General features: G+C 49.1%; 2 protein-coding genes across 17 annotated transcripts in view; both read left to right on the top strand.

The window, feature by feature from the left end:
- Positions 1–3,737, top strand: part of Pp2a-29b (Protein phosphatase PP2A regulatory subunit A) — a 50,529-nt gene extending 46,792 nt beyond the window's left edge. For both annotated transcript variants that reach the window (XM_077707832.1, XM_077707834.1), the window contains one exon: positions 3,461–3,737. In XM_077707832.1, the coding sequence (XP_077563958.1) occupies positions 3,461–3,532 (72 nt within the window). In that variant the 3' untranslated portion in view covers positions 3,533–3,737. The remainder of the gene's footprint in view (positions 1–3,460) is intronic.
- A 1,469-nt stretch (positions 3,738–5,206) lies between these two features.
- The window catches only part of LOC144179462 (uncharacterized), a 91,357-nt gene continuing 77,477 nt past the window's right edge, over positions 5,207–19,086 (top strand). For 2 of the 15 annotated variants that reach the window (XM_077707827.1, XM_077707823.1), the window contains exons 1-2: positions 5,215–5,660; positions 17,580–17,756. In XM_077707827.1, the coding sequence (XP_077563953.1) occupies positions 5,610–5,660; positions 17,580–17,756 (228 nt within the window). In that variant the 5' untranslated portion in view covers positions 5,215–5,609. Of the gene's footprint in view, positions 5,661–17,579; positions 17,757–19,086 lie in introns of all 15 variants that reach the window. The other 13 variants (XR_013324237.1, XR_013324238.1, XR_013324234.1 and 10 more) reach the window with 9 other exon arrangements.

The raw sequence follows: 19,086 nt of genomic DNA, 5'->3' as shown, positions 1-19,086 counted from the left end.
AAAATGACATAAGCCCTGATGGCTATCAGGAATAGCTGCAGCGTCTTCTCCTATGCGGTGTCGTTGGCGGTGACGAACAGCGCGAGACGCTCGAGCTGTCCGGCTGGGACTCCGGATGCTTGCCGAAGTTGGAAGCCATTGTCGCTGCCGGGGCTGTGGTCATCTTCTCCACTGCCTCGTGGCGAATCCCATCCTCTTCGGCAGTTTCTTGTGGCAGGAGCCAAGCCAGTTGATTTCAGGGACAGCCTTTATTGAAGCGAGGCGCACACACACGGGCAGCCTCTAGCGTTCCTCCTGTGTTTTTCTTACTCGTGTGGTCTGTCTTTTGCGCTAGTGAAATGCACCCATTATCGTCTAACCAACTAGACCAACTTTCCGTCCTTCATTCGACGCAACAAGACCCCAGCTGCGTACAATGCATGAGGCATCAGCACCGGTATGTCGGCGCTTCCAGCAAGCGTGAGCGCAACATGACAGAAGCGTCTGGCGGTTGCAACTGGGATGTCATCCCTCCAGGAATGATGACAAGTTTGGTGCGAGATTCGCACAGTAGCTTCACGGAAACGGCCAGGTGACAGCGAACAGTGTTCAGCACGTAACTGATGGGAACCCCAGCAGTGCTCCAGGCCGCCAACACCAGACAGACTTGATCCAGTCAAGTATAACCCATCCACCCTTTTTCCTGGCAGTGTGCAATAAGGTTTCTTGGAAAGTCCTCATTTTTGTGCAGCGTTTTTCGTTTGGAACACTAGGTGGGGTGGAAGCGTGCGACCATCAGGATGACATCACAGTGACCCGTGTCTTCGCAGTGCCAGTATGCAAACTGGTGTGGACCGTTTCTTCTGCACGGGGGGGGGGGGGGGGGGCATGTACACTGTAGGCGTCCAATCAGCATTGCCAATCTGGCCCAGCTGATGAAAGCCTTATCACATGCCGCTGAAAAGCCACGAGCTGTTCTTCGTAGCCTTCAGGCAGTTTCTGTGCCATTGACGTCTGCCGGCATAAAGAAAATCTAGCGTGGCGCATTTAACCCGGCACCTAGTTTTTGCTGGCCTTGAAGTCATTCTGTGGAATTCCTTTCTTCCGGGCAATTTCCCGTGCTTTTGCCTGCAGCAGCCCAATGTTCGCAGCCAGGTGGGCAGTGCACGATGGTGGTTAGCTCCTTTTCAATCTCGGGAAAGACCCTGTTCTTCGGTCCACAGGAACTTCTCCTGGCGCCGTGCGTGAGAAAAGTGCCTCCTTTTGCTTCCTCCAGCCACGAATGCTGCCTTCGGTTCCTGTGGTGCCATTCTGAATCGTCTCGACACTTTCCTTTCGAAGGCAGCTTAGTGGTCCTGACAGGTAGACTTTCAGTGATTGTGCTGATTCTCGGCGGGGTCAAAATGGGGCCGCTTGAAAGAAGCCTGCTGACGCCACTGCGAGTCTTGGTAATGATCATCATCACCAGCCTGTCTACGCCCACTGCAGGGCAAAGGCCTCGCCCATTATCTCCAATTACCCCGGTCCTGTGCTAACTGCGACCAATTTATCCCCGCAAACTTGTTGATCTCATCTGCCCATCTAACTTTCGGCCGTCCCCTGCCACGCTTGCCTTCTCTATGGATCCACTCTGTTACCCTTAATGACCTTCGCATTACATGCCCTGCCCACGTCCATTTCTTCTTAATTTCCACTAATATGTCCTTAACACGCGTTTGTGCCCTGACCCACTCGGCTCTCTTCTTGTCCCTTAATGTTACACCTATCATCTTCCGTTCCATTGCGCGCTGAGTTGTTCTCAATTTAAGTTAAACCCTCTTAGTGAGCCTCCAAGTTTCTGCCCTGTAGGTGAGTACCGGTAAGATGCAGCTGTCATACACTTTCTTCTTAAGGGACTATGGTAGGCTGCCATTCATTATCTGAGAATATCTGCCGTATGCACTCCACCCCATTCTTATCCTTCGAATTATCTCTGCCTCATGGTTAGGATCCGGGGTCACAACTTGGCCTAAGTAGATATATTCATCTTACCACTTCCACTGCCTCACCAACTATCTCAAACCGCTGTGCTGTCCCGAGGTTATTGATCATTACTTTAGTTTTCTGCATATTAATTTTCAGGCCCACGGTTCTACTCTGTTCGCCCAGTGCGGAAAGCATGCTTTGCAATTCGTCCCCCGAGTTACTTAGCAAGGCAACGTCATCAGCAAATCTGAGGTTACTCAGGTATTCTCCATTAACCCTTACTCCCACCTGTTCCCAATCCCTTGTTCTGAATACTTGTAAACATGCTGTGAATAACATTCGAGAGATTGTGTCTCCTTGTCGGACGCCCTTCCTTATAGGTATTTTACTGCTCTCCTTATGGAGGATGATGGTAGCTGTGGACGCATTGTAGATATCCTCGAGTATTCTTACATTATGCTCATCTACACCCTTGTTCCGTAATGCCTGAATGATTGCTAAAGGTGTCGACCGAGTCAAATGCTTTCTCATAATCTATGAAGGCTACATATAGGGGTTCAGTATACTCTGCGCACTTCTTCTCTATCACCTGATTGATCGTGTGAATATGGTGCATTGTTGAATAGCCTTTACAGAACCCTGCTTGTTCTTTAGGTTAACTGAAATGTAAGGTTGCAGAAATTCTGTTAGTGATTACGTTGGTAACTGATAGCAGTGCACAAAACAAAACCAATGCTGCGAATTGTGGGCTGGAAACATTAGGAGGCACGCATGGTGGAAGAAATCCTGGTGTTACACCTGGGTTTTTGCGGTATGCCGACAGACAGCAGGCGTGTTCCCCTTCTGCCCGAAGCTGGGCACTGGTGGCTGCCCTGTCTTGCTGATGTTCGTTTTCCAGCGTACAACTTGCCTGGTCACTGGCTCTGCTCTCCAGCGGGCCTGGGCTGGTGTTTCGTCAGGGTGACACAGCATTACTTGCGCAAGTTGAAGTTTGGAGTGCCTTGGTCACGTGTCGACCACTCTGGATGCATTTCCGTGAATTGGCAATGCCGTCCTCCTCTCTGCATCTCAGTCGGCTGGAAGGTCATTGCGCAGTGGAAACAGAGCCCCAACAGGATTAGTGCTGGGCCTGTAGACGGTGTCAAGTCAAGATAACTGCGCACTTGTGCATGGGCTCGCAACGGTGGCCGCTTCACTGGAGGCGTGAGCTGTGCGAGCGATGGAAGCGTCTCTGCGAATGAGCGATGGCTAAACCTCACATCGCTCGTGGGAGCGGCAGTGTTTGCGGGAGGCTCACTTTGCGGCCTCTGCCATTGCTGCCCAGCTTGGCAGCTTCTGTGATGGCGTGGCCCCCTTGCACTGGAAGCCCCCCGGTTTCTCGTGGCCACGTTGTGGCAGTGGTCGTCCAGCGCTTCAGGACACGCACTCTGTGGTGGCTGTCCACAGTGGGGCGCACCAGTGCCCTCTTGTGGCAGTCTGCCGCCTTGCTGACTTGCCGTTTGTTCCCTGTTCGCAGTGGTGCCCTGAGCAGAAGCCGGAGGAGACCTGCAGCAGCACCCTCCCAGTTAGTGGCACCATGGCCGGCTAGTAGGAGGCCACCCGCACCGTTTCCTGGGACCTGCTGAGGGACTTGAGGGGGTGGAGGCTGTACTCGCTGTCCGTGTACTCCCGTAATAAACAAAGGAAGTTGCGCAGTGGAGCGTCGTGGTGGAACAGTGTTGAATGAACGCGTTGTACATTCTTGGCACTTGTTTTCGGATCTGCGTCATTCAATAAAGGCACGTCCCTCCTCACCCAGTTCAAATCAGTGGGTCACGAGTATGAAGCGGACATTTCCAGGTTGCCAGCCATGCTAGAGGTTGAGGTAGAGGGGTGACCAGCAGGTGTCGCCAAGCACGACCGTGGCAGGCCAAGTGTGGTTTCATGGTCCTGGCTTAGCGGCCGACCTGCACCCCCTCATTTCTGGTGAAACTTGACTTCACCTGACACTCAAATAATATTAGGGGTCTCTCTTAGTTTTCGAGTACGGTGTGTGAAACTTCTTTTTCCCCCTCTTACTTCAAATATGCCATTATTGTTTTGAGTCGGGCAATTAGTTCCAAAGATAATTAGTCATTTCAGGAGGAACAATGGACAAAAACTGTTTTGCATATTGTTCCCCCAAAAATAGCTAGTCATAAAACTAATCTATGTTTTAGGTACTATGAACCCTGGTGAATGCAGTAAGAGCAGCGGTTTTTTGACGCATTGCTTGGAACCAACTTTACAGCTCATTAAACTTTGGTGTTTAAAATGGGCATTCGAAATGGTTCCTTGCCATTGGTGCCACCAAAGTTTGATGAGCTGTAAAATTAGCTCCAAGTGGTGCACAAAATACTCATTGCATTCACCAGAGAAAATATAAAGATTAGAGTTTTATGACTAACACTGTTCTGTCTATTGTTGCTTCAAAAATAACTAATTATCTTGGGAACTAATTGCCCGACTCAAAAAAATAATGGCATATTTGAAATCATTGGGGACAGAGGAAGACTGCCAAAATTTAGTTTTCTTGCAAGTTAAGTTGTCTTAGGTCTTCCCTTAAAGGGACACTAAAGCCAACAGTATGGCAAGTTGGTGCTGATTCATCTCGAAAACAGGCGCGGAAAGACGTAGACTAAGAAGAGAAATACACGGCGATGCGCTACTAGCAACTGGCAACATTTATTAGGAAACAGAAATATAAAGGGCGACCAACCGACATAATTCACTGATTAAGGCTTATACATAATTCACTGATTAAGACCTATATATAGATTATCACGTAAAAGTTTCGCCCGACATAAAAGTGCAACCCATGATATGCTATTACCGCACGTGTCGTTCCAGAAACGCCAACTCTGCTTCTTGCAGACTGACTGAAGATTTACTCACGCACATTGACCCCTCCCGGCTATTCCAAGCTTCTATTATCTCCCTTTCTGTCTTGCCCCTGTGCCTAAACAACACGGTTGTTTTTTCGAACATAGGTTTGCACCCCCCCTGTACCTTGCACTCTTTACAGTGCGAAGCCTGGTGCGTGTAAGGCCTGCCATAGAGTTTCATACTAATGAAACTCTATGAGGCCTGCCCACCAGCGAACTGTGGTGCTCCCGCAGTCGTATGTTCAGGCTCCCTAGATCGGCTTTTGAAGGGACTTTAGGCCGAACCAGTCGAACTCATTCTGAACCATGGAGAAAAGAAAAGCCAAGAAAAAGTATTCTTTCCTCCATGTTCTGAACCCATGCAGAAAATGCAGGCCAGTGCCCGTGGGGAACATTTTTCTGTACATTGTGCTCCACCCGTTGCAAAGGGAACAGCCATCAAACATTATCATCATCATCAGGAGGCGGTGCTGGCGAAGAGGTTATTCTTTCCTCCATGCTGGCGATGCATTCGTGTTCTGACCATTCTGACGCTACGACCACTACGACGCCGGTCTCGCCAGTCTCGCAGCCTTCACAGCTTTCATGCCGTCAGGATTGGACGTCCATAACATTTTTTGTGACATTGTGCCCCTTAGGTTAGCTAAATGCTGTTGAGAACGCTGCGTCGACGTAAATGCGCCAGCCCTTGCTGACTTCGCTTCCGGACATTTGTCTTCACTGGTGCTAATGTCCAAGTAACGGGCAAAGAGAAGAAAAACAATGTTTCCCCGAGCACGTGTGCGACCTCGTGCCGAAGAGACACCGGAAGACGTAAGCCATGAATTACTTCGCTACTGTTGCATGTTGAAGTTCGTTCTCGCGCCGTGGTTGCGGAATGTCGACACTTGACAACCGGCGCACGACGTTCGGCCTCTGGCTCCGTCTTCTTTGAGCTCTAGTGTTCCGTGCTTTACGGAAAGCCACTTTTCTTTTGTTGCAACAGCCGCCTCGAAAGTTATCTGCCCTTCGTTGCACGTTTACGATAAGCGCGTCGTGTTTCCAGGTTGGGTACGCAAGCCTGACTGGTATGGGCAATTCTGCCTTTTGCGACCCTGTACGCCTGGTTCCACCCACCATAAGTACAAATAAAGTATTATTATTTCTGTGCTGGCTTCCGACATGTGCGTTGGACGTTCTCTGCTTGTCATGAGCTTGCGAAGCGGGTTGGCTGTCTGCGCCCGGCGAGAAAAAAAAAAGTAGAGAAAAAGGGCCCATTTCCCCGCGAGGGGGACTCGAGTAAATGCGTCACATAGGGGGTGGGTGTATTGCGTCAACGTTTAGTGTTTGGGGAGTTAGTGGTAGTGAATGCGTTGTATCAGCAGCTTCTTGACGTAGTTTGAATGAGTCAAGGATATAAGGCGCGTTCGTAGCCTTCCATTCTGGGTCGGCTTTGTGGCACAGTGGGTAGAGCACCATGTACCTTGAGTTCCGCCCGCAGGGTCGTGGGATCGAAACCAGGCGCCGGTAAGTATTATTTTTTTATATAGTGTAGGGGGAGGGGTGCGGACCTGTTGTTGAGAGCGAGGAGGGGGCGCACCTGGAACGGCTGTTGCGGACGCCGAGGCATGCCAAGGCCGGGTGACATCGTGAGTTAAAGAAATGCTCTGCATTTAAAAGCGTGACGTGCCGCTTAATCGGCGCATTACCAGAGGCTTTTAAGCTGCTTGTTGATAGTGACGTTTAACGCTTGAAAGGCGCAAATCTCGAAGCTACAGCGCCTATCCACTTAGTGGCAAGCATTGGCTACGCGTCTGAAACTGCAAGTTCGTCTGGGGAATGGACCTTTTTCCTGTACCGGTCCCTCTAGCGGCCGCCACGGCGAACTAAAAATGGCAGTAAGGCACGCCCCCAAGAAAGTTCGGCTTTCGGAGAACTCGGGCACAAAATATCCTGGTGCTGCTGCCCCTCCCGGACTGACCCGTCACCCGCACCTTTCACATGAATGTCACGGTAGCAGGTGAACGTTCTCATGACTAATCTGCCGTGTTCGAAGCGCCCCCCGCCCCCCCCCCCTTTTTTTTTCATTTTCGTTACCCCCTCATTGGCAGCCATGTGCTGGCAGCGTGGTCAGTCTCAAGCGTTATCGCCCCTTTTCTTAGAAACCCATTATTGTATGCACGTACGAACCCACCACGAGGAGTCCAAAGAGAAAAAAAAAACGTGCAGATTATAGCCGCTCCCTAAGCAGAAAACCGAGGGGCGCGCTTTTGTTTATTTTGCCCGAGGCGCCTGCCAAGAATGGCAGACCGGCAGCCGGCGCATGCGCAGATCGCTACTGGAAAAAGGTCCATTCTCCCCTGCTGGCTACTGTTTGTTTTGGCAGGGTCACGGGTCGAATGGGGGCTGGGGAGCTGCCGCGTCGGCCTTTCCCGAGGCCGTGGCCTTCCTGCGCTTTCAGAGACGGTTGTTGTTCTCTGGCTGCAGACATTTTGGGCTGTTCGTGTGTGTCTGTGGCCCTCGATTCAGCCGCGCGGCCAAAGTTAGTGTAGAGTTTGGATGATACGTTTATATTGCTACAGCCATTCCTAAACATCTAAGTCTGGTGGCAATGTTCTTACTTGTTAACATTGTTGAGCCAAAACAAAGTGGTGCGCATATCTGAGGCAAAGCAGGAATACATAAGTGATATTTGCAGTGTTTCTTTATGGAAAATGCACGGACGCTTGATTTATCAAAAAATGCATGCAGAAAATTAGGAAAGGGGTCGCCTGCGGCCCCCCGTAAGATGTCGAGTGGCAACAGTAACGAGAGGCTCCACTAGGCGTCGTGTAGAGTTGGGCTCCTCTATTCACGTATGTCTATGCTGTACGGCGGCGCTGGCATAGAGGCTCCACGCAAATGTGTGAAATTTAAATTGACTTGGCCTCTAACATGTTTATCTTGGGAGGAGCGAGACTGCATTAGAGGGGAGCAGGGAAGAGAAGGGAGGCATTTATACCCCTGTCAAACGTGCCTATCTAAGTGCACTTACGCGGAGTGCACTCGGGCTCCCCAAGTGACACTTAGGCTGCGTGCTGCTAAACGACGAAATAAAGCGCTCTTGGCCGTGATGTCAGTGGCGATAGCCGGCGTAAATATTACGCAAAATTACTTGAAATTCCCCCTCTTTATCACGTGAGAAATAATGTAAACATTTCGTTGTGTTTGCATTGTTTAAAATCGCAATCGGTGCCTTGCACAAGACCACAAAAAACAGAGTCGGGACGGCGACTGAACACCAGCGCTGATATCTTCACTGTTATTCACTGCGCAGTGAATGACAGCAGCATTATTGTTTGGAGGAAATTATCTGGAAGCGTTGAATACAACAGCAATAGGCTGCAGCAGGAACACAATCACAGGGCCACAAGAAACCACCTACGAGGACGGCTGCCATGGAGCAAAACAGCCACCAGGCTGCGCTGGCACATTGTTGAGAGAGGGAGCCAATTGGCACAGAGTAAACGAAAACTGCGAAGATAGCGGGAAGAGAAACGCTGTTGGGAGTCGCCTATCTGTGGTCAGGGGATGACAGTAAGGTCAGAGAAAAGAATGAAAAACTGGTAGGCTGCATTAAACGGGACCTCAATCAGCTGAGACAAGCGGGAGAGGTGATTCTAGTGGGAGACATGAATGCCCACATTGAGGACCTGAACGGATACACAGACCGCAATGGCAAACTCGTACTAGATATGTGTGGAGCACATAATCTCATTGGAGTAAACAGAGAGAATAAATGTGAGGGACAAATTACTTGGGAACGAGGGGAAAAGCAGTCCAGTATAGACTACAGCCTCCTTTCAGAAGGAGTGTATGAAAGGTTGACTCTAATGGAAATAGATGAAATAGGTGCCCACAGCTTAGAAAGTGACCATAAACGGATAAGTTGGGGTTTTGGAAAAATGGAAGGTCAAAACGAGGAAACGGTGGTACACGACTTGAAATTAAATGATCAATAATTGGCTAATATTGCCAAAAGCCTAGAGACGGAAATCGATAGACAACCTACGAAAGATTGGGAATACAGCGAACTGATTGGTTTCATTCAAGGAAAGTTAAGGAACATGAAAGAACGCAACTATTGGAAAGGAAAAAGAAAACCTAGAAGCTGGTGGAACAAGGAAATCAAGGAAGCTGTAACACAAAGGCAGCAAGCATTGAGAGAGCACAGGAAGGCCAAGCAGGTGGGAATGCAAACAGAGGAAATAAATTTGAAGTGGAATTGGTACCGCCTTAAAAGCTTGAAGTACAAAAACTTGTACAGCAAAAACTTAAACAACAAAGTGAGCGATGGGTATCGAATATACGGGCAAAGGATAAAGGCGCGCTGAGAAAGTTTTGGAATCATGTAAAGGAGCTAAGGAAAAAGACCGAAGAAGTACAACGTCATGTCATAAACGGTGAAGGCCAGGTACTAAAAGGGGAAGAAGCGGTTTTTTACATACTCTCAATGATACAAGAGAAGTTCAGAAGAACGGAGAGAGGACTTCAGCATGCATAGAATGGGGCAACTGAGGTGCGTACAGATAGATAGATAAAGTTGGAGAATAACTGTAAAAAAGCCGAAGAAAATGTTCCAGCTAATACGGCAACAGGGAGGGATGAAATTCCTATGCGGCTGGCCAACCTACTGGGTCCAAAAAGCAAGGCACAACTGATTCGAGCTATCGAAAAAGTGATCAAAACTAAGCAAGTACCGGACAGTTGGCGTAAGTGCAGGATGAAGATGATATACAAAGGCAAAGGAGACAGGGCTGATGCCGATTTGTACAGACCTATTACAGTTACCTCAGTGGCATACAGGCTCGCAATGCAAGCCATAAAAGCGGAACTACAGGCGTGGATAGAGGGGAACGGCGTACTGGGAGAACTGCAAAATGGTTTCAGACGAGACGGACGCTTAGAGGACAATTTATTTGTCCTAATCCAATGCAGAGTTGTCAATGGCTCAGCAGCGACCACTATGGATAGCATTTCTCGATCTAAAGGGGGCCTATGACAACGCAGATAGAGAACTTCTGTGGAGCATACTGGAGCGGGAGGGATTAGGCCAGGACTTTATACAGCTGTTGCAGGGAATTTACAATGAGAGCGAGGTGCAAATTACCTGGGAGGACCAAAAGTGCACGGAACCGGTAGTCACAAATAGAGGTTTAAAGCAGGGTTGTCCTCTGTCGCCATTGCTGTTCATGCTCTACATGGCTAAACTAGAAAGAAAGCTTGAAGGCAGTAAAATAGGTTTCAACCTGTGTTATAGCTGCAAAGGACAGGAAGTGGAACAACATATCCCGGGACTGATATATGCAGATGACATAGTACTACTAGCAGATAGCAAACAGAGTCTGCAACAGCTCACAGAAATCTGTGGGGAAGAAGCCACTGAAGTGGGTTTAGAGTTTAGCACAGCAAAGTCTGGAGTCCTGGTTTTTAATGACGACGCCCGTAACAAATCGGTATTCGTTCAACAAGCAGCAGTACCGTGGGTAATGGAATACAAATATCTGGGCATATGGATAAACGCAGGTCAGGCGTATCTAAAAACTCATGAGGAGCATTTAAGATGAAAGGCAAAAGAAACGCCTCTATCATGAAGCACGGAGCACTGTGGGGATATAACAGATATGAAGTAGTGAGGGGAATCTGGAAGGGAGTAATGGTACCAGCACTCACCTTTTCAATCGCAGTAGTGTGTGTCAAATCAGATTCAATCAAATCAGAGGGCCGTAGGTCGATTGGCATTAGGAGCGCACAGTAAAACAACAAATGAGGCAGTGCAAGGAGACATGGGATGGGCATCCTTCGAAGTGAGAGAAGCACAGAGCACAATATGTTTTGAAGAACGACTTAGAAATATGGATGACCAGAGATGGGCGGCCAAAGTGTTACGGTATCTTTATATGAAAAGTGCGGACACACAGTGCAGGAAAAGAACCAGAAGGCTCAGGACAAACTTTATGAAACCTGGAAGTGCAGGGGAAACAACCAAGGCAATAAAAAATGAAGTAAAATAAACAGAGACAACGACCTGGAAAAATAGGATAGATGCGAAAAAGTCCTAAGATATCTACAGGATCGGGAAGCAGGAGATCACAAGGGAAAAATTGTTCGATAATACCAAAGGGAGTGCATTGCTTTTTGAAGCCCGGGCGGGTTGCTTGCGGACTAAAACGCTTATCTGCGAGCCAGTACAGGAAGAACTATGCGCAGGCTGTGGCAAGGAGCCAGAAACCATGCGACATATTGTAACGGAGTGCAAAAGTATCCGTCTAGTCCTCGGTGAGGGAGCCATCCAGCTTCCGGAGGCCCTTGGCTTTAAGGTTAGCGGAGAAGTGAATTGGACAGCAGTAGAGGTTAGTTAAAGGAGGTTAGAATGTTGGTGGGAAAAGAGCAGAGAACAATCTGGGAAGACATGCGGACAAACAAGTCAGAGTAGCACAAAAATTTCGTAGAAGTATTTTTTTTTATTTTGATTTTATTTTTTTTTAATTTAGTTTGTATTTTTTGGGGAGGTGATTGTACAGTGGCATCGCTACTAAGGCCGCTGTGCAACGCCACCCGTTACAAAGGGGAAGCCACTAATCATCAGCATCATTGAGAGAGGTTATTTTCTTATTTCTCGTCACTGCTTCAATTTTTGTAAATCTATAATTAACTTTTAAGGTTACTTATTATCATCTAAACGTTCGCGGTTTTATGTTAATTTTTACGATTTTCGGACTTCTGTTCACGAGATTACTCACTTGGCGAGCTGACCCCGGTAAAGTGTGTTTGGGGACCACACTCGTCAGCTTAAAGTGCGTTTCTTGTAAAGTGTCATTCGCGTTTGCCGTTTAGTTGCTCCCGAATGACATTTTAGCCGAGTGCACTCTGTGTAAGTGCATTTAATTAGGCACGTTTGACAGGGGTATTACTTGGCAAGGACACTCTTTCGATATCATCTGCAACGAAGTGAGCAGATGTGCTTTCTTGTATCCCTTTCCACGAGGGAGAATTAGAGATTCCCGGAAACTGAGTGCCTACGCTAGCTCCCTCTTTCAGGCCAATGCGCGACTGGTTTGTTATCATTTTCCGTCTTTTAATGTTGATGGCGCTTGCCTTATTACAGCAGAAAATATTGACGGACTTTGTGCCTGCTTGCGACAGGTGCACGGGCAGGCGAATATGTCTAGGCTTCTGAATTTGCCCTTATGGGCGTGTCGCTGATTATACAAAACAGTGCTCTTCGTCTTCTTAATTTTTAACAAATCAGCTGTGGTCGTATCACGCAGAGCATGGTGGCCATTGCTGTGTGTCAACCATGGTTTTATTTTTATTTTTTTCATTTCATTTATTGAAGCCTTAAAGGAGTACTGGCAGAAATTTTGCTGTTACGTTTTTTTCGCTGCTGTGCGTGCCTACTAGCCCACTAATCATAGAATGACAGATTAGACGATCGAGCGCAGCGTAAACATTCATTTACGGCGTCGTTTATTCGTGTCAGTTTCGGTTTCGACAAAACGAACGCTGAGTGGCCGCCATGACAGGAGGTATCACGTGACGTCACCATTCTTGCCGTATCGCTGCCGCTCTAGAAGAGCGCACGAGCGAGCGCACGCGCGCGCCCAGACCGGCCGAGGTCTTCGCCGTCCCCACAGGCCCGGGCAGCATGACGTCAGTCCCAAAACCATGATGTGTACACACGCGCGAGCAGCGCGCGCCAACCACAGCCAGCGCGTTGGCTTCGTCACGGGAGCCCTGACGTCGGCAGTTTGGGGCAAGTAGCAGATGATGTCATGTCGGTCCGCTCTGGGCTTTCTCGTGCGGGCGAAGATTAAAATGGAGTTTAAATATGTTTCGCTGGACGGTTGCTGTTGAAACTTGCTGGGAGATATCTCCTGATAAAAAGGAAGCATTCTACATACTTGATTGATTGATTTTGATTGATTGATTGTAGGGTTTAACGCGCCGACGCAACGCAGGCGATGAGGCGCGCCGTAGTGGAGGGCTCCGGATTAATTTTGACCACCTGGGGATCTTTAACATGCGCCAAAATCTCGTACACACGGGCGTTTTTGCTTTTCGCCTCCATCAGAAAAGCGGCCGCCGCGGCCGGGAATCGAACCCGCGACCTCTACATACTTACCTCAGCTTTGAAATTTCGTGTCAGTACTCCTTTAAAGGAGCCATGAAGAGAAAATGCAAGTTGGTTTTATTCGAAAGATTTCGTGTTTTATAGTGCCCCCAGCGCTTGTCCGGATACAAACGATGCTTTATTCACTGAGAAATTAAACAATTTAGGTTAAAATTTTGATTTTCCCGCTCAATCGTGCGTTTTCGTGGTCCCAAGTGACATCACTGAAACCGACCGCTCTGCAGCCTAGAGTACCTTCATTCACGCATCCGCCGTACAGGGTAGAGACACGTATACGCTGGCGCCGCCATTTTTCGGTTGCTCGCTCGCCGCTGAAGCAAGTCATTGTGTCAAAACCGCGCTAAAATTATCTCCGCAACGCGGTTTACTGAAGAAGTTTGAATCATATTGTCTGTTTCGCGTTGCCAGGTCTCGTGGGAAACGAAAAGAATAACGCGTTGAGCCCGTTGGCCCAATTGCGGCGGCACGGGACCGTTCAAAGGTTGTCTCCACCCTGTACAGCGGTGTTGGTTTGTTCCCGTGTTTCTTTACGTTCCGTAACCTAGATGGCGCCACCATACCGTGGCAAGCGCTTGGTTTGTTTTTGCCCGCATTTAAACCTGGCTTGTTTTTGTTCTGGGAGAAAATATTCGTTCCCTGAAACAGTGCTCGCTCGACAAATGGGGTCACGTAAGACACCGTTGCTTGCGTCAATCGGCCAGTGTCGTCTGAGACAACCCCAAGCCCCGTAGTGCTGTGCAGCGAAACCAAGCATGCTGTGCGCAGTACGAACAGCAGAACGCATCAGTACTTCTATGTTTACATGTGCTTTCGTAACTTCCACTGTTTGTCCCATCATTCTTATTGCTTGGTAAAGAATGTGCCCTAAATTTAAGCACAAATCGCTCGTTCGTCTAGTTTGTAAGTTCTACCTAATTTGCGTCTGCTTCTGCCAGCCTCCGCCAATCGCAGAGCTTAGCTCATGTGACGACATAGGTTCTGTTGCGGGAAATGAGCTGGTGGGTCGCATGACCATTCCCGTTTTTCCTAATTATGTAGCTTATTTGAGCGAAGTTTACGTTAAAAGTGGTGTCAGTATGATTCTAACGAGACAATCTTTTGAATGAACCAAACTTGTGTTTTCTCTTCATGGCTCCTTTAAGGGCTGGGAGGCATTACATAAGGCGGGGGCAAACAATATATCAGAGACTCTAAATCACACAAAAAGCCGAAAAAAGGAAGAAAAGACGAAGAAAGGGAACAAAAACATTGCTCAGAAAGGAAACAAGCAAGCAGAAAAATAACCAAAATCGTAGACTGGAAATAAAAGAGCAATAAACATAAGTAATAAGCATCATAATGCATGGGTCACTAAGAGTTTGTTACTAACATGGTTCAACTAGCAAGCCATTTCAGATGTATTGTTAGTTTCTCGCGAAAAGTCGTGCGTGCGGCGGACGAAACAATACTGTTGGGGAGGGTATTCCACAGGGTTATTGCATGAGGGAAAAAAGAATCTCATCGATGATGTGCGGCACTGAATGTGTGCGATTGTTTGAGGCGCAGCGAGATTCTGGGCGGGGGTTGGGGTCGAGGGTGCCTGGCTAATGGGTGATAGTAGAACGAGTGAAGCAAGCAGAGACGCGAGATGTTTTGGCGTGATTGGAGACATGGAAGGTCAAGTGTGCGTTTGAGTTGAGTGATGCTAGATTTACATGAAGTGAGTAGCGTGATTCTGGATGGATTCTAATTCGTAGGTGAGGGGTGCCAGATAGATGAAGCGTATTCCAATTTAGGCCGAACGTATGTCTGATATGCAAGTTTTTTAATAGCGGTGCAAAAAGCCAAGTGTGCGTGAGGCGTGTGCGCATTGTGGAGAAGGGACGAACCCCTCCCGATGATGCCTTTAATCGAACACGGGTGCGAGAGAAGGATATCCACTTATTTCACAACATCCTCCCCCGCGCGACGATGAGTATGGTTTGTGGCTAAAAAATTGTTCAGTCCATGGAATGTAATTTCATGTCCGAGTGGGCCAAAAGAGTTCAACACGTATCAGCTTCCACCTCCATCGATGAAAACAATGCCTTCGCTTTCGTTGACCTGTGAACCAAGCTACTGCAGCCCCTTGATGCAGTCATTTGCTTGTCTGGGTTGCAGGCTCTTGCTTCTGTTTCCACAAGTTATTTTTCGTTCTTAGAGCCGGGTGCAAGTGAGTCGTACTCTTGTTGCGGCTCTTTTCAGAGCGCACGATTCTGTTTCTAGTGTTCGCTGCTGTTTCAGTTCTGTGCTTTGAGCCAGGGTGCGCTGCACGCCTTCTTGTCAGGAGGTGAAGGTGCCTTACCGGTTTTCCCAACACGAGCTGGCGCGGCTGATTCCGTTTGAACTCTGGTAAGTTATGAGCAGAGCCACCTTTGAGGTCCTCTGTCCTTGAATCCTTGCAGTTCTCTGTTCCTTTGGCCTGTACTGCTTCACCAGTGCCTTGAGTTTGAAGATTGAAGGACAAAGCAGGTCAGGACATAACAGATGTATCCTTTTGTCTTCGGCAGAGTAATCACCGTCTCTATCATTGGTCAAGTAAAGAAGACTTCTCCTGGAGTATCTTTGGAGTCAGGTCATCGAAGTCAATGTCATTCGGGGTTTCTGTTGTTTGCGATTGCCCATTCCAGGCAGAAATCATTGCATTGCGCGCATGGAATGTATTAAGGGTAGCCACTTCTTTGTATTGAGTCTCTTCGGGAGTGTGATTGCCATTTGATGGTTTGTCACTATTCAAATATCTGGTCCAATTATCCCGGTTTTCCCTATGTTCTGCTTGAATTCGGTCTTTGATAAACGTCCTCAGGTTTTCTCGAGCTTTCTTTGTTTCGATTATTTTAAGTTCAAGGTTGGCTTTTGCCACACAAACCAGGTAGTCAAAGTTGAATGGGTCTTCAAACTCGGTCTCCAGATCATCAATGTCTACAGCACCTGAACAGTCAACTCACTTGTTGCTGGTCGTGTTGTAGGGAGAAGGCCTTCAACTTAGCCGATGAGTGCCGTGATGTCTTGTTGGATGATGCGCCACCTTTCGAGAAGGGCCTCCATGGTCCGGTCCAGCGTCGTGTCGATTGTAAGAGCTGGCGACCGGACTCAGAAGGCAGAAGTCGTCGTCTTGTCTACTCTCACGGACATCTCGTGCTGTGTCGGGCAGATATCTCTTGTGGCTGGGTTTGTTCTGCCCCGCTGTTCTCCGAGTCGGCTGCTTCCCTGTGCGGCTTCACTCCCGATCTCCAGAGGCAAGGAGGCGGTCGAACAGAAGCGAAATACGCTCACTGTGGCTCGCCTCTGGAGGTCCCCTGTCCCGGGTTTTGGCACCGAAATATGTGGAGAAAGGGACGAGCTGATGATGCCTTTAATCGAACACGCTTCTGATGATGATAGGGGGGTGCGAGAGAAGGATATCCACTTATTTCACAACACGCATATCGTTTCAATGTGAGTGACCCATGGTAATGACGATCTCCAGTGAACGCCTAGATACTTATAGCAGTCTGTTCGAGTTATTTCATTTGAACTGATATGGTGTGCGTGATTTGTGGTGCTGCGTTTACGGTAAAAGGACATGGATGGGCACTTATTAAGGTTAAGAGGCATGAGCCATTTTTCACACCATGCAACGATAGTGTCAACGTCTTCCTTTCAGATGAGTTAGTTGCAGAAGGGTATACTGAAGGGCTTGCTGTTGCACTTTAGCTTCCACAAACAGTGCAGACGACGGGACTAAGCAAGAAACGCACAACACAGGTGCTGTGTTGTGTGTTTCTTGTGTAGTCCCACTGTCTGCGGAAGCTTATGCTAGGTAACTTTCAGACGAGTTAATTGCAGAAGGGTATACTGAAGGGCTTGCTGGTGCACTTTAGCTTCCGCAAACAGTGCCGACGATGGGACTACACAAGATACACACAACACAGGTGCTGTGTTGTGCGTTTCTTGTGTAGTCCTGCCGTCTGCGCTGTTTGCTGAAGCTTATGCTAGGTAACTTTCAGACGATTAACTAAAAAAAGAATGCAGTCAATTAACAACCAAAACTACCCAGTGTTACAAAAAAATGCAAGTCCTGCTTGTGGTTAGAGATGTGTGCCACCAAAGCTGGCTCTGGAACATATCAGTGTTTGTTGTTGTATTTGACAGCTCATGGTAGATGCTCATATGAGGACCAACTTTTGGGATGCAGATCTTTGACTGTGAGCCAGATTCTCAGTATTTTTGGTGGGGTGGCCTTGCTTACCCATTCCTTTCCTCAGTCTTCCCAATGTAAACGCATGTTCTAAGACGAGTAGTGGAAAGTACCTTTCAGAATTTGGTCCAATTCCAGTCGCCTGTTTGATTGTGGACAATGTCCACCTAGCTGCAAGACTAGCCTGCTGAAATAGCATTTGTGTTGCTCTTTTACGAAGCTTCTTGATGTCTTGGAGGACGTGCCCATGTGTGGCTCTTCGTCACGGTGGAACGTGTGGGCAGCAGTGGGGGCCTGGTGGCATTTGGTCGTCAGGGGCTCGGGACGGCGTGCCTCGTGTGCGTGGGGGGAGCAGTGCTGCGAAAGGAGCCCCCTGTTGCAGGAGGAGGCGTCCCTGCTGCAGCAGCGAGACCTGACCCTGCGCTCGGCCCTGGACCAGATCCAGCAGCGCAGGCGCCACCCCCGCCACAGCCCCCCGCCGCCACCCAGGCCACTGGCCACCAAGGAGGAAGAGGGCGAGAGGAGAGCAGCCGTGCCCACCCCTGCACCCCACCCGCAGGTGGGTCCCAACAGACACCACTTGCCACAGTCCTCTGCAGAAGCCCAGGGGCAAGCGTACCCTGTCACGATTCAGCGCACCGCTGGGCCAGAGCCCTATGTGCACTTTCCGCGTGGGCGCCTCTCTGTCGGTGACTCAAGCTTGCAGTGACAGCCGACAAATCCCAACAAGCCGCAACGCGCTTGGTAACGGCCAGATTGCGGGCGCCTCAATGTTGGCGGGATTCAAACTTCGGCGGCGGCAGATGCGGCACGCTGAGACACCCCCGAAGGACGCAGACACCGCTCCTATCGACCCCTCGCGAACTATGGAAGGAGCCTTGTGTGTCTTTATCATGTCGCGCTGTGTGCAAAAAACAGGGGGAGAACTTGTTTGACCATCAGTGCTTTGGGTGTAAACTTGGGGTCCCAAGCGCAGAACCACAATCTTGGTGGTGGTATTGGCGACACCGCGGACCTCGAGCCCCCCAACATAAGCTGTGACCTACTGTGTTTGAAGGTGAAGGGTAAGAAACCACAAACGGTGGCCGTCGGAGCCCAGGTCAAGAGCCCCCAGACAGGGGGCTCCGGGACCTCTCTTGGTATCAGGGTAACCCGAGCGAAGAAAGTACTCCCGTCCCCTGCTTTTATACTATGCTATATGGTATTGTCGAAACCCCCCCCAAACGGGATGGGTCCCTGAAAAGGGGCCGCACCGAAGTATCTTTCCCCCCATTGCCATCCTTAACTTTTCCTGAACCGGATCATTACTCTCGATTTCTTGTCATGGAATCTCTCAGTCCAGCCCACCCTCTTGCATCACTGTCAGTCCTCTTGATCGCAAAATATCTTGACGCCATACTAGGAAAGTCGTATAAGGCCAAAAAACAAAGGTCTGGTGAACTCCTCATCGAGGTAAATGACAAGCAGCAGTCCACAAAGCTTCTAGCTCAGACTAGACTGGCTGATCTGGACATCAGGGTCACACCCCATCGGAGCCTCAACAGCTCACAGGGTGTGATATCCGAGCCAGATCTGCTGAACGAAATGGATGCGGATCTCCTTGCGGGCTTGAAGGATCAGGGCGTCACTGCCGTGAGACGCATCACCATCCGCAGAGACAAGGAGATGCCCACCAAGCACATCATCTTGACTTTTGACCGCGCAGTACTTCCACAGCATATAAATGCAGGCTTTATCCGATGCTTCATCCGTCCATACATCCCGAACCCGCGGCGCTGTTTTTAGTGCCAGTGCTTCGGGCACGGCACAAACTCTTGCCGTGGCCGAGCGACCTGTGCAAAATGCGCAGCACACGATCATCCGAGCGACTACTGCCCATCCGACACCTG

Source organism: Haemaphysalis longicornis, unplaced genomic scaffold, assembly GCF_048455015.1.
Source record: "Haemaphysalis longicornis isolate Haplotype H1 unplaced genomic scaffold, Haemaphysalis longicornis Haplotype H1 scaffold_4, whole genome shotgun sequence".
Taxonomy (NCBI): Eukaryota; Metazoa; Arthropoda; class Arachnida; order Ixodida; family Ixodidae; genus Haemaphysalis; species Haemaphysalis longicornis.
Note: the sequence above shows the minus strand (reverse complement) of the source record. Positions and strands in the feature narration are given on the sequence as shown.